Below are 26,386 nucleotides of genomic sequence, written 5' to 3'. Positions count from 1 at the left end.
ATAGCCTAAGTCTGCCCAAATGTTTATCAGAGTACCATACAAAAATCTGAAGTAAACCAGACAAGAACTTTTCGAAATTTTGGGTGATAATGTTAAACAATGACTTCTCTTTATATAGTAGAACAGATTTTTGGTCCAGATTATTTAAATTTTTGAGTGAATTATACATTAATTTTTCTCCTACTTTACCGAATTTACTCGAATATAAGCCGCACTCAAATCTAAGCCACAACTGAAAAATGAGACTCAAAATCAAGGAAAAAAAAATTTTCCCGAATCTAATCCGCACGTGAAATTTGAGACTCGAAATTCAAGGGGAGAGAAAAGTTTTAGGCCGCATCTCCAAATCGAAACAAAGTTGGTCCATTGTAATACGAGACACAATTTAGGTCGAATGAATGATGATACAGCTACGGTAGTAGCTTCATCTGGTTTGAATTGATTGCTTATCTTTCTCTGATCTGATAAGTACCGTTCTCTTTGTTAAAGGTGTTTACGTCACTCTATGCTCAAAATGTATTACTGTACTGTGTCATGCATTGTTTGTCACATTCTGAGCTCGCGGCATGGCTTGCTTTTGTGCACGCTACTGCCACTTACAATTTAAAAAAACCAAAGGAATCGTCTCATTAGCGAAACAATGGCAAGAGACTGCTATTTGTTGTTACTTACACTGCTGCTTTCTTTGATAATGATCAACGAGAACCAAATAATAGACTGCGTATGATAGATGTTCTGAACGAGAGTTTAGCGAAAATTTTTCTCCGTTTGAAAATCTTTGCAGACGCCTCTTTAATACGTTACATTCTGCACAGAAATTAGAGTCATCTTAGATTTAAAAATCTAGTCAATTGCCGTGCTTCATTTGCTGTTGTCTCACTCTAGTTTCGTAGTTTATTAGGCAGACAGGATTTAAATGAGATAGCAGCAAACATGAAAGAATACATGGCAAAATGTTTATATTCATATTTTTCTTATGGTGAAGAGAATACTGCAGGTGATTCAAAATTCATAAAAGTTCCTATTAGCAACTATCTCCTCTCACAGGTAGGAAAAAATTCAGAACGTAGAGTTGGTCACATTGACAAACATCCCAAACAGTCTTGCCAGTCGGATTTTCGTAGTACACTGAAATGCTGCTACATTTGAAGATGAACAATATGGAATTTGTATTTACTTCATTGGATGATGTATAAAAATGCAGTGGTTGAAACTTGGGGCGAAGAAAAAAAGGTCGTCTTCCACTTTTCTATTTACTGACGCAGAGGTTTTGGCGCCAGTATTTATCTTTGTGCCTGCAAAGCATGCCTGTGTAGCGCTACATATATTCAATGGCAGAAGTTAGTTGTGGTGGCACCTGCCAACATTTTTCAGAACTTCCGCTTACTTTGCACTCGATTATAAGCCGCAGGCGGTTTCTTGGATTACAAAAACCGGAAAAAAAGTGCGGCTTAGAGTCGAGTAAATACAGTATGTATTTTATGCTTCACACAAATGTTCGTAAAACATGTAACTTTGCTTAAAAATGTGAATCTGCCTCGAACTGCATGCAGGCCCCCAAGTGGCAGGAGAGTACTCTACCACAGAGCCACACTGCTGAAAAAGGGTCCTTACATTAGCTTATTATGCATGGTCAGTAAACTTCAAAGTCAATTTTCTCAAAAATTTTTGAGATTTGCATAGAATTGCTTTGGGGGCTGAACTGCTTTGAGGCTTTGATATCTGATGTCTATCCGCCCATTTAGCTGGGTGGTAGCATGCTTGCCTCCCATACACTAGGTTCGGGTTCAATTACCGGCCGCGTTGGAGATTTTCTTTGCTTGGGGACTGGATGTTGTTTTGTACTCATCACCATTTCATCCTCATCATTAGCTGCAAGTCGCCCAATGTGACACTGACTGAAAAAGACTTGAACTTGGTGGCTGAACGCAAGTGGGAGATCCCGGTCAACAATGCCATACAATCATACCATTACATTTCATTTCATGTCTGAACTTAACACATCATAAACAGAAGAAAAATACCAAAATCTGAATGCCGTGTGGTCTCCTTGTATGTGATCTTGCAATCTCCTATTGTCACTCAATGACTACACCTTCCCGTATACCACAGCATCATCAGCAAATAGTTGCAGATTGCTGCTCGCCATGTCCAACATTTATGTATATACAGAATAAGAGTTGTCCTATCAGATTTCCCAGGCACTCCTGATGGTACCTTTGTCTCTGATGAACTTGCCATCAAGGACAACATATTATTATTTAAAAAGTCTTTGAGCCACTCACATATCTGGTGACCTGATATGTGTTTTGGAGCTTTGTTAACAGTCTGCTATAGGTCATCGGAACCTTAGTTAAAGTCTGCAGTGGGGACCCCAAGCCAATGTTTTCTGGAAATCTAGGAAAAAGGAATCAGCCTGTTGCCTTTCATCCATGGTTTGCAGGATAACACGTGAGAAAAGACCAAATTGAGTTTTGTATAAATGTTTTCTAAATTCATGCTTCTGTCTCAAGGAAATTTATTTTATTTGAACTCAGAGTATGTTCAAGAATTCTGCTGAAAACTAATGTTAAGGATATTAATCTGTAATTTTGAGCACCCATTCTTCGGTATGAGAACAATGTAACAAAACTACTGAGGCACATACAGTAAAACACCTCATTTATCAATATGAAACCAAATAGAAGTACTGACATTAAAATATATATGAAAAGAAACACATGAATCTAAACTATTTTTAGTTCACATTATTATCATAAAACTGCACCAATCTTTACAAACATGGATTATAAGATAAAAAATAGTGTAACACTCACTTCATGCCTACTTCTCCAGAGAAATTGACCAGCCGATTACTGCTGGAAATAAGGTGGTCAACCTCCAATGGATCAATATCTGACCCTAAAAATTAGAAACAAAAAGCAAAAGTGATAGAAGTTATTATCATTAAACTCTACTGAACAAGTTTATCCCCACTGACACCATAACTTACGAAAATAGCCCACAAACTGAACAAGCTCATATGTATCCTCATCTCGGAAATCCAGACCACCTCGACGCATGTGACATGAAAAGGATACTTGATTTTCTGCAGAAAAAACGAGAGACAAAAATTTACAACTGTTATTTAATTCTCTCTTTATTCTAAACATTTCAAAAATGTTGTACATTCTAAATACCTTTTGTGTCACCATAGTTCATTGAGTCAACACTGCTAGCTGGATTCAGTAGTATGTTGTAGAGAGCTGACTGGTCCTCCTCATACACCATGTCATAGATCGTCATATTCATTAAGTCACTCTGTAGCAAAAAAAGTATTACTAGTAATTTTTGCAACAAATCGTGGCAATACAAGTGCCATTAGCAAAGTTCTGAAATAGAAGGGTGCAAGTGGGCAAGTCACAATTTTATTCTGTGCATGTCAGATGTTCCTGACACGAGCGTCATTGGTAGACGTTGATGGGCGTCCTGAACGAGGGTCATCTTTAGCTTCCGTCTGGCCATTTTTAAACCGTGTGAACCATTCGTAACACAGAGTATGGCTTAGGCACGTATCACCATAAGCTTCCTGCATCATTTGGTGTTTCTCTGTACAGGCTTTCTTTGAGTTTCACGCAAAATTTAATGCAGACACGTAGCTCCTCTAACTCCGCCATATCAAAATTCGCAAACTGTGCAACACAACATTCTACTCAATACAGCACTGAACAATAACTAACAGACATACAACAATGGAACTTCCAGGAGTTACACATTAAACACAGATGTGTACAGGGTGTCAACCACATTTCACTGCAACACACCACTCACACAAAATTACTAATGTTCCAGAATTTTTTAACAGACTTCTTACACCGTCAATGGAATGTCCATTTTTCTAGTATTTAAAACACCTCAACAGACTGGACACATCTGATGATACTTTAAGACTGGGAAAACAAGCTTAGATGTGTTTTGGCAATACCTATGAATTAAGAATAAATATAATGTAGCTATTTTCCTAGCTCACCAGTTACTCTCTTCCGAATATTTGCCAAATCTGCCACACTCTCATGTTCTCACTCTTCCCTTAGTTCATAGAGATCTAGTGCCATTTGATAACTACAGAAAACAATACATTTTCAGAAGCTCACAGTGTTATGAAACAGTGGTCATTATGGTTTATCGCCAAGTATTTTTGCAGTTTGTAACTGTTTAGTTTGCAGAGAAGTAAATATTTCTATAAGTAATGTATAATTCCTAAACTGTTTCATCGATTTACATGTCCAGGGCTTATGGTTACAGAGAACTGGTAGTGTTCACCAGCTTCCAACTACGAAATGCTGAGTTCACCACAATGGTACTTAGCAAAGTCTGCCTAAGTTCCCAAGATGCACTCAATTTCATACAATCAATGCGGAATGTACAGCATATCAAATATAGCACTATGGGTGAGGTGAGCATAAACCCCTGCTAATGATAATGTACACAACCCATTGATGAAATAAGGTATTTAATTAACTACATACAGATAATGACAATTCATTTGAAGTACAAATTAGGAAACTGGAACTTACTGGTAAATGGCCAAGGAGAGAAGTAATGCTCTCAGAAGCATAAAAGATCCTTCCAGATGAGGAGAACACCATGATGAAACCATCTAATGCCTACAAAAAAAAAAAAAAAAAAAATAAGCAGCATAAATAAACAAGCAAAGAAAAAAACTGAATACACAACAACAGACCTCATTGTAAGTAGTTTACTTATAAATGAATACAATGTTTAAAAAACTATATAACAGTACATATCAAAAGCTTATAAGACTCACATATTTATCAGTAATAAAGCAAACAAGCTGTGAAGAATACAAGGTCTCTGAATCAAGCTCAGCTAGTAAGATTAGAAATTTGTTGTTGTCATTGTTGCTGTTGTTATATATTTAAATTTTATTTATATCTACATCTGCACTCTGTAAGCAACAATATTGTTCACAGTGGAGGGTACCTTGCAACAGTGCTAGTAATTCCCTTTCCTATTCCACTTGCAAGTGGAACAAGGAAAAAACAACTGTCTATATGCCGCTGTACAAGCCTTAATTGTTCTTATCTTGTCTTCATCGTCCTTGGGTGAGATGCATATTGGTGGGAAAAGAATTGTTTTGCATTCAGACACAAATGTTGGTACCCTAAAATTCCTCAATAATGTTTCACAAAAATAATTTTGTCTCTCCAGGGATTCCCATTGGACTCAGGGAGTATTTCCATAATACTCATATGTTGATGGAACCTACCAGTAACAAACCTGGCACTGCACCTCTGAACTGCTCTGATGTCTTACTTTAATCCAACCTGACGGGCACCCCAAACACTCTAGCAGTACTCAAGAATTAGTTCCACTAGTGTTCTATACATAGTCTCCTGGATAGGTGAGACACACTTGTCTAAAATTCTCACAATAAACCAAAGTTGACATTTTGCTTTCACTACAACCAACTTCGTGTGCTCATTCCATTTCATATCATTTTGCAACATTACATCTAGATATTTTTATCAATGTGACTGCCAAGCAGCACACCAGCAATGCTGTATTTCAATAATACAAAGGGCTGTTTTCCCTACTCCTCTGCATTAAATTATATTTAGAGTAAGCTGCCATTCACCACACTATATAGAAATTCTGTCATCCTGTATCCTCCTACAGTCACTCAATAATGACACTGAGCTGTACAATACACTGCATCATCAAACATCATTTTATTTTTGTATGTAGAAAGTAAGAGTGGTCCTATTACACTTCCTTTGAAGCTCCTGATGATATAATTTACTCTGATAAACACTCACTCTTCAAGACAGCATATTGGGTTCTATTACATAAAAAGTCTTCATACCAGTCACACATCTGAGAACTTATTTCGTTACTCAGATCTTTAACAGTCCGCAGTGAAGCATCATGTCAAACGCTTTCCAAAAATCTAGGAAAATGGAATCCACCTGTTGCACTTCACCACCGGTTCACAATATATCATGCAAGAAAAGAGCAAGCTGCATTTCCCAATAGCAATTCTTTCTAAATCCATGCTGATCTGCAGACACACTCTTTTCCACCTCAAGGAAATTTAATATTTTCAAAGTTAAAATATGCTCATGTATTCTGTTAAGAATGTTGATCTGCAATTTTAAGAATCCATTCTTTTATTCGTCTTATACACAGGAGTCACCTGTGCCTTTTTTCCAATTGCTTGGACTCTGCGATGAGCAAGAGATTAATGAGAAATGCAAGCTAGGTACAGTGTCAATGCTGCAATGCTGTGATTTCATCTGGATCTGGTGACTTATTTGTGTTCAACTATTTCACTTGCTTATCAGTGCTAGGATGTCTATTTCTATGTCCTCCATGTGGTAGTCTGTCACTCAAACATTGGTATGTCCACATGATCCTCCTGGCGGAATTTAAAACTTCTGCTTTTCCTTTGGTGTCTTCTACCACTGCACCACACTCGTTGATGATTGATTGGATACAAACCTTCAAGCCTGATAAGTAATTTTACATGGGATCTTTATTTTCTTGGCAAGATCTTCCACTAAGTTATGATGGCGGAAGATGTTATATATTTCACGCATCGATCTTTTTATATCACTACACTGCATCCTATATTCACTTGAACCTGTTTACCTTCAAACACTTATTTTTAAAATGACAAAAGATGAAAAGTATTTAGTTTTTGTAGATGTCTTACAAAACTGCAGACTAATGAGCCAATTTCTAACAACCTTTTTTTTCCTTTTTAAATGGAACAATGATGAAATTCTCAGTGCGTTATGAGTGTTACTGACAATTCCTCTTCAAAACAGAAAGTTATCCACATTGAGGGTAGACACTTACAACATAACAGCACTTTTCTCTCTAGAGACATTTCTTTCATCCATTTTCTATGTCCCATTTAAAATCAACCAAATAAAATATGTACAGAATAATTAGGCCTACTGTCTGTAACTCACTTGATTGCTGGATTCCTTACTTCTATCTACAAGAAATTGGAAGACTTCTGGCTGCCAATTCTTTGTGTCTGACCACTGGTGGTGGTTGTACTACTACTACTACTACTACTACAACTACTACTACTTATGATAATGATGATAATGATAATAATAATAATAATAATAATACTGTGTATGGCCTGGGGCAGTGAAGTAGCCGTTAAAAAGTTACTGTTGTTATGTTGTCAAACAGTTCAGTTGTTGTTGCAAAATAAATAGTGAAGCAATCTCTGATCACTTGTGGCAATAATGTACAACTTGGAGAAGGCCTGTTCATAAAATGTTTAAGCACATGTGATGAATATGTATCAATTTTGCTGCTGCAGATGCATGGTACAAAGTACTAAAGACACCAATGGGGGGAAAAAAGGCAGCATCACAAGATGATTAATGTAGAGTAACAAAATTTCATGAATACATTTGTCTAGGTAACATATTTCAGTGATTCAACATTCCAGGATCACAGGTTAATGTAAGCATGATATACGCCTTAGCAAATGTGAAATCTGGTACATTAATTTCTGGCAGTGCAAGAATGTTAATTAAATGCAAGCATGCAAAAGTGCATGCATCGTGCTGTATAGGTCTGGATGTCACTTTGTAGGATGAAATTCCAATGACTGCTGCACTTGATTGGTCAGTACAGGGACAGTTAATGCTGTTTGTGGATGACACTGGAACTGTCATATGAATTGCACCCCAGACCATAACTCCAGGTGTAGGTCCAGCGTGTGTAGCACCTTGACATGCTGGTTACAGACCCTCAACAGGCCTCCTCCTAACCAACGTAAGGCCATCACTGCCACCGAGACAGAAACAGCTTCCATCAGAAAATGCAACAGAGCTCCACCCTGCCCTCCAATGACATCCTGCTCGACACAACAGAAGTCACAAATGGTGGTGGTTTGGGACCAATCAAATGCAAGCTACAGGGCAAGTGGCTCGGAGTTGTCCTTGAAGTAACTGATTTGTAACTGTTCGTTGTGTCATTCTAGAGCAAACTGCAGCTCAAATTGCTGGTGCAGATGCAGTATGATGTGCGAGGGCCATACACCAAACATGGCAGTCTTCCCTCTTGGTGGAGTTACATGGACACCTAGTGCCCAGTCTTTTTCTGAGTCTCGTGACCACTGCTCACACCAATCATGTACAGTGGCTACATTCCTGCCAATATTTCTGCAATACTGCAGCAGGAACATCCAGGTTCTTGCAGCCCTATGACATGACCTCATTCAAATTCAGTGATGTTGGTAATGGTGCCTTTGTCGCCTTAAAGGTATTCTTGACTAACATCAACCTACCATGTCCAATCTCAAAGGTAACTAACATTCATGACTGTTACAGGGTATATTTAAAGCAAACCTGATTTGCATTCTCATAGTGGAGCTACTAGCACCACTCTTATGCAACTGATGTGAAATCTGAATGGATATAATCTCTCAGATGTGAAACACACCTACCAACATTTGTTTATGTTGCCTGACACCTTCTTGGTGTTGCAATTTTTTTTTCCATCAGTGTACTATGTCAGGAAGATGTGTGTCATACATTTCTCACACAGACTCCCCACCACATTAATGCTAGAATTTGGAAAAAAAAAAAATGTATTTATGTTGCTGTTGTTGTGGTCTTCAGTCCTGAGACTGGTTTGATGCAGCTCTCCATGCTACTCTATCCTGTGCAAGCTTTTTCATCTCCCAGTACCTACTGCAACCTACATCCTTCTGAATCTGCTTAGTGTATTCATCTCTTGGTCTCCCTCTACGATTTTTACCCTCCACGCTGCCCTCCAATACTAAATTGGTGATCCCTTGATGCCTCAGAACATGTCCTACCAACCGATCCCTTCTTCTGGTCAAGTTGTGCCACAAACTTCTCTTCTCCCCAATCCTATTCAATACTTCCTCATTAGTTATGTGATCTACCCATCTAATCTTCAGCATTCTTCTGTAGCACCACATTTCGAAAGCTTCTATTCTCTTCTTGTCCAAACTATTTATCGTCCATGTTTCACTTCCATACATGGCTACACTCCATACGAATACTTTCAGAAATGACTTCCTGACACTTAAATCAATACTGAATGTTAACAAATTTCTCTTCTTCAGAAACGCTTTCCTTGCCATTGCCAGCCTACATTTTATATCCTCTCTACTTCGACCATCATCAGTTATTTTGCTCCCCAAATAGCAAAACTCCTTTACTACTTTAAGTGCCTCATTTCCTAATCTAATTCCCTCAGCATCACCCGACTTAATTCGACTACATTCCATTATCCTTGTTTTGCTTTTGTTGATGTTCATCTTATATCCTCCTTTCAAGACACTGTCCATTCCATTCAACTGCTCTTCCAAGTCCTTTGCTGTCTCTGACAGAATTACAATGTCATCGGCGAACCTCAAAGTTTTTATTTCTTCTCCATGAATTTTAATACCTACTCCGAATTTTTCTTTTGTTTCCTTTACTGCTTGCTCAATATACAGATTGAACAACATCGGGGAGAGGCTACAACCCTGTCTTACTCCCTTCCCAACCACTGCTTCCCTTTCATGTCCCTCGACACTCATAACTGCCATCTGGTTTCTGTACAAATTGTAAATAGCCTTTCGCTCCCTGTATTTTACCCCTGCCACCTTTAGAATTTGAAAGAGCGTATTCCAGTCAACATTGTCAAAAGCTTTCTCTAAGTCTACAAATGCTAGAAACGTAGGTTTGCCTTTCCTTAATCTTTCTTCTAAGATAAGTCGTAAGGTCAGCATTGCCTCAAGTGTTCCAGTGTTTCTACGGAATCCAAACTGATCTTCCCCGAGGTTGGCTTCTACTAGTTTTTCCATTCGTCTGTAAAGAATTCGTGTTAGTATTTTGCAGCCGTGACTTATTAAGCTGATAGTTCGGTAATTTTCACATCTGTCAACACCTGCTTTCTTTGGGATTGGAATTATTATATTCTTCTTGAAGTCTGAGGGTATTTCGCCTGTTTCATACATCTTGCTCACCAGATGGTAGAGTTTTGTCAGGACTGGCTCTCCCACGGCCGTCAGTAGTTCCAATGGAATATTGTCTACTCCGGGGGCCTTGTTTCGACTCAGGTCTTTCAGTGCTCTGTCAAACTCTTCACGCAGTATCATATCTCCCATTTCATCTTCATCTACATCCTCTTCCATTTCCATAATATTGTCCTCAAGTACATCGCCCTTGTATAGACCCTCTATATACTCCTTCCACCTTTCTGCTTTCCCTTCTTTGCTTAGAACTGGGTTTCCATCTGAGCTCTTGATATTCATACAAGTCGTTCTCTTATCTCCAAAGGTGTCTCTAATTTTCCTGTAGGCGGTATCTATCTTACCCCTAGTGAGATAGGCCTCTACATCCTTACATTTGTCCTCTAGCCATCCCTGCTTAGCCATTTTGCACTTCCTGTCGATCTCATTTTTGAGACGTTTGTATTCCTTTTTGCCTGTTTCACTTACTGCATTTTTATATTTTCTCCTTTCATCAATTAAATTCAATATTTCTTCTGTTACCCAAGGATTTCTACTAGCCCTCGTCTTTTTACCTACTTGATCCTCTGCTGCCTTCACTACTTCATCCCTCAAAGCTACCCATTCTTCTTCTACTGTATTTATTTCCCCCATTCCTGTCAATTGCTCCCTTATGCTCTCCCTGAATCTCTGTACAACCTCTGGTTCTTTTAGTTTATCCATGTCCCATCTCCTTAAATTCCCACCTTTTTGCAGTTTCTTCAGTTTTAATCTACAGGTCATAACCAATAGATTGTGGTCAGAGTCCACATCTGCCCCTGGAAATGTCTTGCAATTTAAAACCTGGTTCCTAAATCTCTGTCTTACCATTATATAATCTATCTGATACCTTTTAGTATCTCCAGGGTTCTTCCATGTATACAACCTTCTTTCATGATTCTTAAACCAAGTGTTAGTTATGATTATGTTGTGCTCTGTGCAAAATTCGACCAGGCGGCTTCCTCTTTCATTTCTGTCCCCCAATCCATATTCACCTATTATGTTTCCTTCTCTCCCTTTTCCTACACTCGAATTCCAGTCACCCATGACTATTAAATTTTCGTCTCCCTTCACAATCTGAATAATTTCTTTTATTTCATCATACATTTCTTCAATTTCTTCGTCATCTGCAGAGCTAGTTGGCATATAAACTTGTACTACTGTAGTAGGCGTGGGCTTCGTATCTATCTTGGCCACAATAATGCGTTCACTATGCTGTTTGTAGTAGCTTACCCGCATTCCTATTTTCCTATTCATTATACGTAACTTTTATATTCAGGATTACAGTGATAAAACTAATGATCTTTTGAAAATAATTTAGTTTCGTGACTGAAACACAATTGATCCCTTTTGTTTTCAATCCTCAGAAAATAAGATTTTATCCCTTAGACGGTAATTACGCCCAGGCTGGGAACCACTGCTCTACAATCAATTTTACTCCCCCCCCCCCCCCCCCCCCCCCACACACACACACACACACACACAAAAAAAAAAAAAAAAAAACCTTCCCTCCAACAATAAATTAACTGTCACTCAAATTCTAAGTGAAGTAAAGCACAAATTTCTTTTTTCTTTAATTTAATTTAGTACTTCTTCATTAGTAATCCAATCGACTCTGGAATTCTTCAGTAGCACCACATTTCGCAAGCTCCAATTCTTTCCTTTTCTGAATTGTTTATTTCCATGTTTCACTTTCACATCAGACTACACTGCAGAGAAATGACTAAAGAAAATAATTCCTTACACTTAAATTTGCATTAGATGTTAACATATTTCTCTCCTTTAGAAAAGATTTTCTTGCTATTGTAAGCCTGGATTTTATACCTTGTCTACCTTTGCCAACATCAATTATTTTATTGTTCAAATACTGAAACTTTTCTGCTCCTTTCAGTATATCATGTCCTTATTTAATTTCCTCAGCACTCCATGATTTAATTCAACAACATTCTGTAATCTTTGTTTTACTTTTGTCAATGTTCATCCTATAACCAATTTTTAGGACTCTGTCCATTCCAGTCAACTCTTCTTCCAAGTTCTTTTTTATCCCTAACAGAATAACAATATCATCAACAAACTATAAAGTTTTAATTTATTTCTATATACTGGTGGACTGAGCCTTCAGTACCATTGTCTACGTGACACTGCTATTCTCACTGGAAGCACCCAGGGATGGCAAGGGAAGCTTCATTCCCAATTACTGTCTTTACTCCAATTATCACATTACTGTTTTTTAATAGGTTGACCATACACAAAGTGAACAGTGATGCTTTTCACTCTGTACTGTCTGTGCTTGCTGCACCAGTTGGCGTTCTAGGTTACAAAACGGAACACAGTGCTAAAGTTTAGTTAAAAAGTTTGTTAAGTGTCCGGTTTCCTGTGATTTTGGAGTAACGCCATTCATTAATTAAATTGCTTGCTGCACCAGTTGGTTGTTTTATGTTACAATATACAGTGGAAAATTTCAAAACTAATGTTCTCCTTTGGTTGTTGTTATATTTCAGGCTAGCGTATTCATGAAATTAAGGAGAGTAACTTACTGTTCTCCTCAAACTATCATTATAGCATTATCAATAAATGCATAATTATTGTACTTTTAACTCAATCAGTCAATTCCACCCTTTCATTCCCCAAATGGGCCTGCCTGTTTGCCATAATGTCAAGCCAACAATAATAACAATAATGATCTACGACCCCTCATTTTTCAAAATGCCTTCTCATAGCTGCTGGGAACAAATTTTGCACAAATAAGCCTGCTACCAATTTAATGCTCTTGTTGACACAATCTAAAACAAAATCAGTAGGTAACTCTCGTCATTCTCATTCACAAAGTCTCTATAAAAAACTTAACAAACAAACCGAAACTTTGTGGTTCCTTTTCCTCTTCTATTTTTGTTGTTGTTGTTTTGTTATTGTTGTTACTGCCCTCAGCTTACCTATTTTTCACAATTAACTAACATTCAAATAAAATTTCATTCTACATTACCCCACAAAAACCAACTTGGTCTCCAGAATACTTCTGACAACTTCATCTTTACTGATTTTACCCTCATATCCTACAAACAATTTGACATTCTGGTGGTCACTGAATCATCTTAAATTTAATTTCCATTGTATGCTCATTACACTTGCTTAATATCTTCATACTTTCAGCCTCTTGCATTTTTCGTAAGCAACCTTTCTGCTAGTTCCTCCCTGCTTCAATCCTCTCTAATAGCACTTTACACTGTCCTATGTAAATATCCAATGTGACAGCTATCTCAGCTCATTCAGCACGTTGAACCTTTTTAGTTCATGAGTGAGATCACTTCATCTCTACAAGTATTTTAAAATTTCCTTTTCCTTTGTTTTAACTAACACTAAACAAGTTATACTGGTAAGAAAAACTATAGATATAAACATTTTAAAAATTAGGATCTAAATTAAATCATAATCTTACCTCTAAAATAAGGTGTGTAAACTCTTCATTTGACAGGAAAGACGGTTTCCAGTCTTCCTGAATCTCATGTGCTCTTGAGCGAACAGCTAGTTCTTGAAAACATTTAGAAAGAGAAGTAAAAAACACAGTACATTTGATTTTGTATAGAATTTGAAATTACATTTGGAATCTCAAAATTAATTAAAACATTACAATAAATTTTTTATGTGGATATGTTTATTGGAGAATGAATAAAACAGTAGTTTCTGAAATGTAGTGCTACAGAAGAAGGGCCAATCCAAATGAAGTGGTCCAATAAAAATTGAGTGCTTGACCATTTTTAAATATTTTAAATTTTTTATATGTCATTGCCCTATATTTGAGAAGTTCAAAACAGTTTTTTTATAATAATTTATCTTGGACCTTTACTGGATGGTGGCCATTTTTATTTGTAGGTGCGCGACGATATTTCAGTCAGGAGACATTAGTGTAAATCTGAATATCTCTGCACTGGGTTAAGTTACAATATTGCAATTTGCATTATTGTTTTTAGAAAAGATTCCTCTACAACACTGTCTAAAACACAAAATACCCTAAATTAAAAAATAACCAGTCAAAATTGCCTTCAAAATTTGGTATCCAAATTTTCAAAAATCCACTTTTTATGCCCAAAAATAGCAAACAAGGAGTGATTTATGAGAGTCTATTTTTTCCTACAGTTAGATATCATACACTATTAGCTTCATATAGAGCAAGAACACTTACAAATGATTCATTAATTTTTTATGAATTTTTGAAATTTGAAAAATTTCATTTTTTGTGAAGTTTGGGGTTAGTTATCTCTGGTGGGACTGAATATAAAAATATGATTTTTGCACAGTTTGTACACTTACGTGATATCTATGTACTGTAAAAAATTCAACACTGATATCTGATTGTGAACAAAGATACGAATTTAAGAAAATGAGGAAATAATTCACATTACGCTACAACTGATCTTATGGCTGTCGCCTATTTAAATGGGTTATTGTTTCATTGTAATAAAATTTAATTGTGACATGTATTTAGTTAACACTATCACCCAATATTCATTTAATCTATTTATTTTTAGTAATGCAATATTGGAAGGTGCTTTCGCTTTGGTTCTATGGCAATAAAAATGCCCATTTACGTTTAGGTTTATTGTCAGTAAAGAAGTACATTATTGATGAGTGTGGCATTGTAGAAGTACATTATTGTTGGGTGCGCCATTCTTCAACTCGGCCAATGAACACACCCGTCAACTCCTATCCTTAATAAAAGTCCTCAATCTTTCCTCTCCCACATCCACACCGGCTATTCAGAGCATCCTCCTACAGGCCAACCGCAAATTAGAACAGCATGCCACCCTTCACCTCAAAAAACTATCCAATCTCCTGGTTTCCCACCTCCGGAAAGGCAACTCACTCACCCTTCACAACCTTTCCAGCAAACCTCAACCACCTCTCATTGCACACAAACCCAGTCTCTCCCATCTACTCAATCTCCCACTTCCAGCTCCACTCCCTCCAAAACCTCAAAATTCCAATCAACACAATCTGGTACCACAACACCCTAATTCAGTAGTTAACCTTTCCTCCAAACCTCTCTCCCAATCCGAAACCTCTGTCCTATCCAAAGGCCTCACCTTCAGCCCCACTCCCAGATTCAACCAAACAGCCCTCGTCAAAGATTTACTGTCGTACACTCGTACTCTCTGCTGGAAGTATCACTTTGCCACGAAGAAAAATGATCCTAATCCTACCCCTAATGATCCAACTCCCCAAGACACTATCCAAATTGAACCCTGCCTGGAACAGTTCCGTCCTCCGTCACAGCGGGACCCACCTCCTCTTCCTCAAAATCACCCTCTCCAAACCTTCCAGGAATTTCTGACTTCCAGCCTTGCCTCTCAGTCCTTCTTAAAAAACTACTCCCAACATCACCTCTGCAGAAGCCCAGGCTATCCGTGATCTGAAGGCTGACCGGTCCATCCTCATTCTTCCGGCAGACAAGGGTTCCACGACCGTGGTACTTGATCGTCGGGAGTATGTGGCTGAGGGACTGCGTCAGCTTTCAGACAACACCACATACAAAGTTTGCCAAGGTAATCCCATTCCTGATGTCCAGGCAGACCTTCAAGGAATCCTCAGAACCTTAGGCCCCCTACAAAAACCTTTCACCTGACTCCATCAACCTCCTGACCCCACCGACACCCCGCACCCCTACCTTCTACCTTCTTCCTAAAATTCACAAACCCAATCATCCCGGCCGCCAAATTGTAGCTGGTTACCAAGCCCCCACGGAACGTATCTCTGCCTACGTAGATCAACACCTTCAACCCATTACATGCAGTCTCCCATCCTTCATCAAAGACACCAACCACTTTCTCGAACGTCTGAAATCCTTACCCAATCCGTTACCCCCAGAAACCATCCTTGTAACCATTGATGCCACTTCCTTATACACAAATATTCCGCACGTCCAGGGCCTCGCTGCGATGGAGCACTTCCTTTCACGCCCATCACCTGCCACCCTACCTAAAACCTCTTTCCTCATTACCTTAGCCAGCTTCATCCTGACCCACAACTTCTTCACTTTTGAAGACCAGACATACCAACAATTAAAGGGAACAGCCATGGGTACCAGGATGGCCCCTTCGTACGCCAACCTATTCATGGATTGCTTAGAGGAAGCCTTCTTGGTTACCCAGGCCTGCCAACCCAAAGTTTGGTACAGATTTATTGATGACATCTTCATGATCTGGACTCACAGTGAAGAAGAACTCCGGAATTTCCTCTCCAACCTCAACTCCTTTGGTTCCATCAGATTCACCTGATCCTACTCCAAATCCCATGCCACTTTCCTTGATGTTGACCTCCACCTGTCCAATGGCCAGCTTCACACATCCGTCCACATCAAACCCACCAACAAACAACAGTACCTCCATTACGACAGCTGCCACCCATTCCACATCAAACGGTCCCTTCCCTACAGCCTAGGTCTTCGTGGCAAACGAATCTGCTCCAGTCCGGAATCCCTGAAGCATTACACCAACAACCTGACGACAGCTTTCGCATCCCGCAACTACCCTCCCGACCTGGTACAGAAGCAAATAATCAGAGCCACTTCCTCATCCTCTCAAACCCAGAACCTCCCACAGAAGAACCACAAAAGTGCCCCACTTAAGACAGGATACTTTCCGGGACTGGATCAGATTCTGAATGTGGCTCTCCAGCAGGGATACGACTTCCTCAAATCCTGCCCTGAAATGAGATCCATCCTTCATGAAATCCTCCCCACTCCACCAAGAGTGTCTTTCCGCCGTCCACCTAACCTTCGTAACCTCCTAGTTCATCCCTATGAAATCCCCAAACCACCTTCCCTACCCTCTGGCTCCTACCCTTGTAACCGCCCCCCGGTGTAAAACCTGTCCCATGCACCCTCCCACCACCACCTACTCCAGTCCTGCAACCCGGAAGGTGTACACGATCAAAGGCAGAGCCACGTGTGAAAGCACCCACGTGATCTACCAACTGACCTGCCTACACTGTGATGCATTCTATGTGGGAATGACCAGCAACAAACTGTCCATTCGCATGAATGGACACAGGTAGACAGTGTTTGTTGGTAATGAGGATCACCCTGTGGCTAAACATGCCTTGGTGCACGGCCAGCACATCTTGGCACAGTGTTACACCGTTCGGGTTATCTGGATACTTCCCACTAACACCAACCTATCCGAACTCCGGAGATGGGAACTTGCTCTTCAATATATCCTCTCTTCCCGTTATCCACCAGGCCTCAATCTCCGCTAATTTCAAGTTGCCGCCACTCATACCTCACCTGTCATTCAACATCATCTTTGCCTCTGCACTTCTGCCTCGACTGACATCTCTGCCCAAACTCTTTGTCTTTAAATATGTCTGCTTGTGTCTGTATATGTGTGGATGGATATGTGTGTGTGTGCGCGAGTGTATACCCGTCCTTTTTTCCCCCTAAGGTAAGTCTTTCCGCTCCCGGGATTGGAATGACTCCTTACCCTCTCCCTTAAAACCCACATCCTTTCGTCTTTCCCTCTGCTTCCCTCTTTCCTGATGAGGCAACAGTTTGTTGCGAAAGCTTGAATTTTGTGTGTATGTTTGTGTGTCTGTCGACCTGCCGGCACTTTCATTTGGTAAGTCACATCATCTTTGTTTTTAGATATATTTTTCCTACGTGGAATGTTTCCCTCTATATATAAAACAGGTACAAACAAAACGGTGTATTACTGACTCCTTCCAATGTGTAATTTTTGCCAAATAACATAGTTTACAAGTTTGTAGCCAGCCAGAAATACTATAGTCAGACTTGCATCCTCATAGTCAGACTTGCATCCTCAGGTCTCTTTCTTGTCCTTATTCCTCAGTGTCATTGCATATGAGTGTTTGTGTACATATTAAGATGGGTGAATGGAAATAGTAGTACAAACACTTCTTCCTCCATTCTCACACACACACACACACACACACACACACACACACACACACACACACACACACCTAAGAGAAAAGTTGACCATTTCCATCACATATGAAGATACTGCATCAATAAATTAAACTGGCTTACTGCATTAAAGAATTTTCTGCTTTTTACATAGTGGGATAACTGTGTTAAATCTGTATAGAAGCTTATATGGAACAAATGTATCTAAATTCCAATACAACACGATGAAAAACAAATTTCACATTTAATTCATCACAGCAAAATAATGGAATGATTTCCACAGATATGTATTAAAATTTCCAAAAGGTACCGGTACTTTGATTCTTGTCTGCAAACAAAAGGCGGAAACTGTTTGGTTACCACAATAATTTTGCATTAAATGCCTGCTTTTCTGTAATTACTCATTCCTTTACCAAATCGCAGAAATTGCGCCTTTTCTCAAAGCTTTAGTAACATTACATGAAATATTTCATCTTTCTAGAGTTCTGTTTGTCTCCTGTTGCAATTCCTCAGATCCAGAGAAAATAAGTATTAGTTCCAGATGCTAGTAAGTAAAGCTTGGACCTGATAAAGGAGTAAAATGGAACTTTACAACCTACCCCTCTGCTTTGGGGACATTTCCCAACAGCTGAAAAAATTTGTGCACTTACATATTAACTTGGTGGAGCGACTTCTGCCGTCAGAGGGATCCCACTGCCTGTTTACAGTTATTGATGGGTTTACATGTTTGGCGAAGGCCACTCCTATCACTGATATTTCAACTGAGACTATGGAAAAAGCATTTTTGAACACATGAATAGCACATTTCAGTTGCTTGATATGTCTAAAAACTGACAGAGACAGACAGTTTGAGTCAATTCTATTCCAACAGTTACCCTGGCTGTGCAGGGTGAACCACCATAAGACAAACAGCAAAGCAATGGAATGATGGCACATGTCTTTGAGGGCAGCTACAATACATCTCAAGGACAAATGAACATAGGCCCTACCATTGGCTTTCCTGGGTTTATGCACTGTTTATAAGTCTGACATTGGCACACCTGTAGCAGAAAAGATATATGGCAAGAATAGCCATTCCCAGCAAATTTCACCAAAGACGCGATGCCTACAGCAATGGGGGCTGACGCATTGTCAAAGTTTATTGCACAGTTATGACAGCAGATGTCTCAATTTGGCACTCTTTCATGGAGCAGACATGGGACCTGACCAACTTTTGTTGACATGGATTTAAAACGGTGTGCTCAAATTATGCTCCAATCGCACGTTATCAAGCCACTGTTGCAGCCACCGCATTCAGTGCCTTAGGAAGTATTACACAGAGACAAACATACAAAGGAAATATGCAAAAAAGGAAACCCCATAGTGGTTTAAATACAGAGTGTGAAGCCAACATTTATGATCTGTGATAATTTCCAAGCTCCTAACCAAGCGATAACAAAAGAAGCACCAACTAATCCACAAGAACCAACACCAAGCTCACTTCCACTGAAAACTTACCAAATGACTAAACAAAGAGCGAACACCACAAAGGCAGATCCAAGCAGAACATAAAGTGCATTTTAAATATACGTACATGCTCCGCACTTTAGAAGGGGAGGCTGTGTGGTGGATGATCATGAATCGATGTGGCAGCACAAAAGCTGATTCAACATTCTAATTACCTCAGTGAAGTTATGAATTTTAATAATTAACAAAACAAATTAATAGTCTGCACACGATTTTTAGTGCACGGTAACTGCAGTAGATAAACAGGAAGTTCAATCTCAGCGCACTCCCCAGAGGCACAGGTGAGTTACTTCTGCCTCTGTCAATGACTTTCCATACATGATGACATGATGTGTTGTCCCAACCAAGAAATCCTCCATACAGTCACAAATAGCACTTCATACCCCATATGATTGTACTTTCATTAACAATAGTTTGTGTCTTTCAAAATCAAAAATTTTCAGAAGTCAAGAAATACTACACCTAGCAAACTGCCTTGCTCCATGGGCTTTTGGGATTTCATCTGAGAGAAACACAAGTTGAGGTCTGCATGACCAATGTTTTCAGCATCAATGCTGGTTGGAATGGAGGAGATAATTATCTTTTAAATGTATGATTATGTTCTAACTCAAAATCGTTTGTATGATTTTACAACAGATGGCTGTCAATGAGACTGGACAGTAATTTCATGGATCACTTTTGCTAACCCTTTTTTGTGGATGGTGTGTACTGTGGTTCAGGGGCAGCTCGTTCTTAAGTCCAGAGGGCCCCAGCTACACCAGAAATTGTGTGATATCATTTTATTTGGTGTATTTTTTCAGTAAACTGAGTATGACATGACTTTGATGCAGTGTGAGTGACAAAGACCAGATGTAATCAAGACAGTATTCAATGGTCCGTTGCAGAGACAATGCTACCCTGACCTGCCAGTAGCCAGATCATTTGATCAGTGCTGGGCCAACATCAGGTGGCCCATACTCCCACCACACCCTTGGCTCGTAAAACTGCCATCATAGTGAAACAACCACAGATCAGGCGTGTCCCCTGGACAGACCAGCTCAGGCACGCCCTCCTTTCTCTGCAGCCCAGCGAACCCTGCTGTCCTCTTTCCCCTCCTGCTCGCTCATCTACACAATGTTTGTCACCAGCTGGCTAGGACCCCAAGCAAGAGCCATATCATTTGTGCCCTTGGCAAAACTGCTGAAGCTGTGCACCCTACCTCTTCAAGGAAAACTATCTTTCTGCAATTTTTTCTACACAGATCTAAGACATTTTGCAATTTGTACTCAAGGTTTAATTAAAATAAAGCCTCAGGGAAGAATATCATTCAAATAAGCTATACAAACGAAAAATATAGTGCCCAACAAATTAAATGTGTCAGTGTAATAAATAAATTACTAATTTTCCAAACTTTCTAAAAAAAATTGAAAGTAAAACAAAATATATGTCTTACTGTTTGTGGCAGGTACTGAACATTGATTTTATCATGAGCTATAATAAAGAACAGATTTTATTTGCTCCTATTAAATTATTAACAGTGTATGAATCAGCAACAGAAAATAAAAAGAGCCAGCCCTGTATATGATGATAATTTCTGTGGATTATGTCACAGGTTTATTGACATGATTCTGCTATGACAGTCGTCATAGGCTTCATGTGTTGCTCTTCTGTCGGGCAAACATGTTTCATTTAGCATCTGACTCAATGGAAGGAAGTAGGTTGACTAACAGGATATTTGACTTTTGTGACAGAATACCCAAAAGTACAATGTATTAGTTATAAGCAGTGGAGAACATCTCCAAATTAAATTTGAAAAAGCCATCAATAGAAATCGCTCCAACATAAAAACACGACAGATATTAATGGCCAATAAAAAGTATCTGCACAAACACACTCAGAGGACAACATGCTCGCAAATGTCTGTCAGTCCTTATGTGCCATAAAATATCATTTGGATGTGATAAGGGGAGGGGGGAAGGGGGGGAGGTGGCATGGTGTTTGCACACTAGTCTCCTCACCAGTATCAGCTTTCCAAATGTTGGAGCCATTATTTCTCATCCAAGCAGCCACTCAATTGGCTTCATAAGACTGAGAACACCCCATTCCAGTTCTCCCACCAAAGAAATCCCTGGTAATAGGCCTACTAAGAAATGAACCCAGGTCCTCCACATGACACTAGTCAGAAATACTGATTGCTCAGCTAGGAAGGTGGACACTAATGTTTGACTAGAAGATGAGTGGTCTAAGCTATGGGTGCATAAGCAAGTTCACTCGAAAAACGAGGTAATAAGTGACAAAGCAAAGACCACTGCCAAATGCAGTACAACTTAACGTAGTTCTGTCTGATTCAAATGAAATATAAATACATATAAATAATATCATTAGGAGTGAACAATTACTATAATTTTCACTTATGAGATTTTACTTGTTAACTTCAAACATCCCATACATTCTGAGATCTACTGTGGGAGGTTGTTTCGCAAATTAATAAGGGTAATATAAATATGACTGGATACTATACACTCCATATCATAGATAGGAGAGAGAAGTCTTTCAATGAAAGCTATGTGTATACACAGCTATATAAAAACAATGACGCCACCTTAATAATGTAACTATTATTTTATTTCATCTCAAGCTTACCATTATGATTTTTCAAAAATGATATAGTAGACTTCAGAACAGTTGATTTATCCATTTTACGATTGTTTGTAGAAACCATCGATCTTAATTCATTGATGAGCATGTTGAACTGGTCTCGACGTTTCTTCTCACTCAAATTTCGAGATTTCCTGCAGACAATAAATTGATATAGCAATAATAACCAACAGACTTCTAACACATCCTCGCACATATATTTCCCACATTTATATTCACCGTTTGGTATCATCCTTGTCATCACCGTCGTCGTCCATGGTATCACTGAAACAATTATTTAATTTGTATTTGTCATTGTGAGAATTTCGTTCTTATTCTACAATTGCAGCCTTATTTTGCAGTTAATAAACACTTCTTTGGGAAGACTGCCAATTTTTTCGCATTAAAAATATGCACTCTTTACCGCAATAGGTGATCATACATAGTTTGCAAAATATTACTACAGATGTATAGTACTTACTCGGATCTCCGAGATGGTTCCCTTTTAATGTAACTAGACATTTGTGAAAATTATTCTCTACTTCTCAGCGCTTGTCCACACTCAGCAACACACCTATCTTGCTTAAGAGATTCAACACTACTACATTCATAGCCACTGATCTAAATAATTCCGTTCAGATTATAAACACAACACAAATCTGATGTTTCCGTCATTACTGTGCTTCGCTATCGTCATTTATTTCTTTCATTGTAGCCAACAATCGCACCCGGGAAGTCTATTCAATAACCAAATTATAATTTTTTACGGTGTTGTCATTAAAATATTATTTTATTTTCGTCATCTTTGTTCTATTACAGTAGACAGAAAACGTTTTCATCCAGTTGCTGAAATGAATTTATGAATTCTGAACTATCACTAAATAATAAAACGGACGTCAGCCGTCAGATGTTTTACGAGTTGTCAAGACCAATTTGTTTTCCTATACCGTTTGTAAACAGGCCGGGGACGCCTGTGCTTAGAGAGACTTCTTGTCAGTGAAAAGTCAGTGTTTAGCGTCGAATTTGAACTTACTGTTTAGAACATGGTCTATCTACATTTTCCTTCTAATAAAACAGAAGAGGAGTTAATGTTACAGGCAAAATACGCGAAATTAAAGAAAAAGGTAAGTTATTATCCTATGTCTAACTCACAAATCACAATGAATAGTTTTTAAATCGCCATGCCTTTCTTTCGTAGCACCTAATCAAGGAAAACTGCGCTGCATGCGGTACCTAATGTATTATAGATATTATAGTTTTCACAAACTATCAGCGCAGCGCATAATTGTGCTAAGGGTAAAATAATTAAACTCAGTTATTAACATTTCTTGAGGCTGCTTTATACATGACGTCAATCTGCATTGTTTCTCTGATGTTTTGTGAATGCAGAAGGTAGATTCTTCAGTACTATTTAAGTCCATATAAGTAGGCAATTCCAAGTGGTTGTGTTTGAAGACAAACTAAAGCCATTTGGTTCCTGGCTTTCTAGGCTCATTCTGTACCGTTCATGTAACAAAAAAAAAAAGAAGCTGCGGGGGGGGGGGGGGGGGAGGGTCCAGGGAAGGGGGCAATCATTCCACTTGGGACCTGTGGGAGGTACATTAGCTTATTTGTTTCAGTTGTAAATATTTGTCATGTATTATTGTTTTTCTGACATGTTTAACATCCGGAATACCTCCTCACTACATACAAATTGTAATTAAAGTAAATATGATCTATTGATATTGTTAATGCTGCAACAGGAAGAAGCTAACATTTTCGTGAAGCGACTGGGACTTTAATCCAAACACAATTTTTATGTTCCATTGAGATATGTGTGAACAGCTCAATTGAATTTTGTTTGAAGATCTAAGATGACTGGATTTAAGTCCCAGACCAGCATGCCTTTGTAATTTCTGAAGCTGCATGCTTACCGCCACTGGTGCAATACAAGTCTTCCATACAAGTTTCCAATGCTGTTCGCGACTAAGTTTCTCGTTACAGTCTAGATCCATACTAACAGCAAACATTTCTCAAAGTGTATTTGTATTATTTACTATGCTTTGTTTTGTAATGATTACAATATATTGATATGTGATGCTTCACTAGTAGTAGCCTCCTTAAAAGTTTAAGCAAATGAAGAGAAAGATGCTGTCACAACTCATGGATAAAAACATGCTACAGGAGCTGAATATGGAATATGGCTCTGGTATCTACAATTTCCCTAGGACATTCCTTCTGATTTTGAAATCCTGGCAAATTTTGTATCACTGTGTGTTTCAAAGAAAGATAAAAATTTTAAGAAAATGAGTGTGATGGACCAAGGACTTACTGCTACTCTACATTTTTAAGCAGTGTGGGATTAATTTCAGAACCTTATATATTTATTTCGCATTCTGAAGCAAACAATACCTCAGATAGTGCTGTACCTGAAGTAGCGATGGTTGAAGGTCTTAAATCTTAGGGCTATACAAAAATAAAAATTATTGACTTTTTATTTGAAATTTCTTTACCTTGTCATCTTGTAAACTTTGTCCAAACCACTTTGTCATAGTCGGTACTCTACTACAACCACCCACATTTTTGTCAACACGCTATTGGGATTGAACACAACAGAAATTTTGTTCAATGAGTGCTGTACTTTATTTTGTATTTTTTTATTTTTCCGTACTCTTCCTAATGTTTGGCAGGAACTCATCTGACCCATGCAAGATAATAATAAAGAGAAGTTGTGGTTCCACATTGGCCACTATGCTGTGGTATTTTGCATACCAAGATACGTTATTGAAGTAAGTATAGACCCATGTTGATAGTCACATTTGGAAAACACGGAAAATATTTTTTTTACACTTTCGTTTCAAAAGAGAAGATGAGGAAAGCTACATACCAAGCTGTAGAACACGTCGAGCATTTGCAAAAAGCACTATATGTGTCATCTTCAACTATTTAAATAATTGCACCTTACCAAAAACCTTTTAGAAAACAATAAATCAGACAATGGAAACTCCAGGTGGGAATATCAACAATGTAGGAAAAGACATATTGGTACTTCCATAAAGAAGATGCATTAAATTTGAGATATGCGCAATTAAAAGACACTTATATAAAACTTTCAACCACAGCCTTCATTGGCAAAAGAGAAACACACACATTTCGTACACACAAGCAAGCACACCTCATGTGCACATGACTGCCGACTCCAGCCAGCATTCCGACCCAAGATGCTGGAGTTGGCGGTTATGTGTGCATGAGGTGTGCTTGCTTGTGTATATGAATGGTGGTGTTTCTCTTTTGCTGATGAAGGCCATGGCCAAAAGCTTTATATAATTCATAGAATGAAGGCTTTCATGACCAGATGACATAGCTGCTGGTAAACCTTTCGGGATGTGAGGTCGTGGTCCAAGAAAATCTCCTGTTCCTGACGTTTCGTCCAGGACTGAACTGGACATCCTCAGAGGCACTCCTCCGCAGAGTCTTGCTGACTAATCGGTCAGACTTTTGAGAGTGACATACAGTATGTGATCAAAAGTATCTGGACACCCCCAAAAACATACATTTTTCATGTTAGATGCATTGTGCTGTCACCTACTGCCAAGTACTCCACATCAGTGACCTCAGTAGTCATGAGACATTGTGAGAGAGCAGAATGGGGTGCTCCACGGAACTCAGGGACTTCGAACATGGTCAGGTGACTGGGTGTCATTTGAGTCATACATCTGTACGCGAGATTTCCACACTCCTAAACATCACTATGTCCACTGTTTCTGATGTGATAGTGAAATGGAGACGTGAAGGGACACGTACAACACAAGAGTGTACAGGCCGACCTCTTCTCTTAACTGACAGACATAGCTGACAATTGAAGAGGGCCGTAATGTGTAATAGCCAGACATCTATCCAGACCATCACACAGGAATTCCAAACTGTATCACAATCCACTGCAAGTACTATGACAGTTAGACGGGAGGTGGGAAAACTTGGATTTCTTGGTTGAGCGGTTGCTTGTAAGCCACACATCATGCTGGTAAATGCCAAATGACGTATCACTTGGTGTAAGGAGCATAAACATTGGACAACTGAACAGTGGAAAATTGTTGTGTAGAGTGACGAATCACAGTACACAATGTGGCTATCCGATGGCAGGATGTGGGTATGGCGAATGCCTGGTGAACATCATCTGCCAGCATGTGTAGAGCCAACAGTAAAATTCAGAGGCGGTTGTGTTATGTGTGGCCATGGTTTTCATGGAGGGAGCTTGCACCCCCTGTTGTTTTACTTGGCACTATCGCAGCTCAGGCATACATTGGTGTTTTAAGCACCTTCTTAATTCC

The 26,386-nt window shown here is 38.9% G+C and overlaps 2 protein-coding genes across 3 annotated transcripts in view; one reads left to right on the top strand and one right to left on the bottom strand.

The window, feature by feature from the left end:
• LOC124713911 (circadian locomoter output cycles protein kaput-like) overlaps nt 1–22,783 on the bottom strand; it is a 123,348-nt gene extending 100,565 nt beyond the window's left edge. The window contains exons 1-8 of one of the 2 annotated variants that reach the window (XM_047242981.1): nt 22,558–22,783; nt 22,317–22,361; nt 22,083–22,231; nt 13,473–13,564; nt 4,557–4,646; nt 3,180–3,300; nt 2,993–3,088; nt 2,817–2,901 (exon numbers count right to left, since the gene is read on the bottom strand). In XM_047242981.1, coding sequence (XP_047098937.1) covers nt 2,817–2,901; nt 2,993–3,088; nt 3,180–3,300; nt 4,557–4,646; nt 13,473–13,564; nt 22,083–22,231; nt 22,317–22,361; nt 22,558–22,598 — 719 coding nt within the window. In that variant the 5' untranslated portion in view covers nt 22,599–22,783. The remainder of the gene's footprint in view (nt 1–2,816; nt 2,902–2,992; nt 3,089–3,179; nt 3,301–4,556; nt 4,647–13,472; nt 13,565–22,082; nt 22,232–22,316; nt 22,362–22,557) is intronic. The other variant, XM_047242983.1, reaches the window with a different exon arrangement.
• A 218-nt stretch (nt 22,784–23,001) lies between these two features.
• Nucleotides 23,002–26,386, top strand: part of LOC124713937 (negative elongation factor E) — a 51,185-nt gene continuing 47,800 nt past the window's right edge. The window contains exon 1 of the mRNA XM_047242984.1: nt 23,002–23,200. Within this exon, the coding sequence (XP_047098940.1) occupies nt 23,120–23,200 (81 nt within the window). The 5' untranslated portion in view covers nt 23,002–23,119. The remainder of the gene's footprint in view (nt 23,201–26,386) is intronic.

The sequence above is a fragment of the Schistocerca piceifrons genome, chromosome 1 (assembly GCF_021461385.2).
Source record: "Schistocerca piceifrons isolate TAMUIC-IGC-003096 chromosome 1, iqSchPice1.1, whole genome shotgun sequence".
Classification (NCBI taxonomy): Eukaryota; Metazoa; Arthropoda; class Insecta; order Orthoptera; family Acrididae; genus Schistocerca; species Schistocerca piceifrons.
The sequence above is the reverse complement of the archived record's forward strand: the minus strand, read 5'-3'. Positions and strand labels throughout refer to the sequence as shown.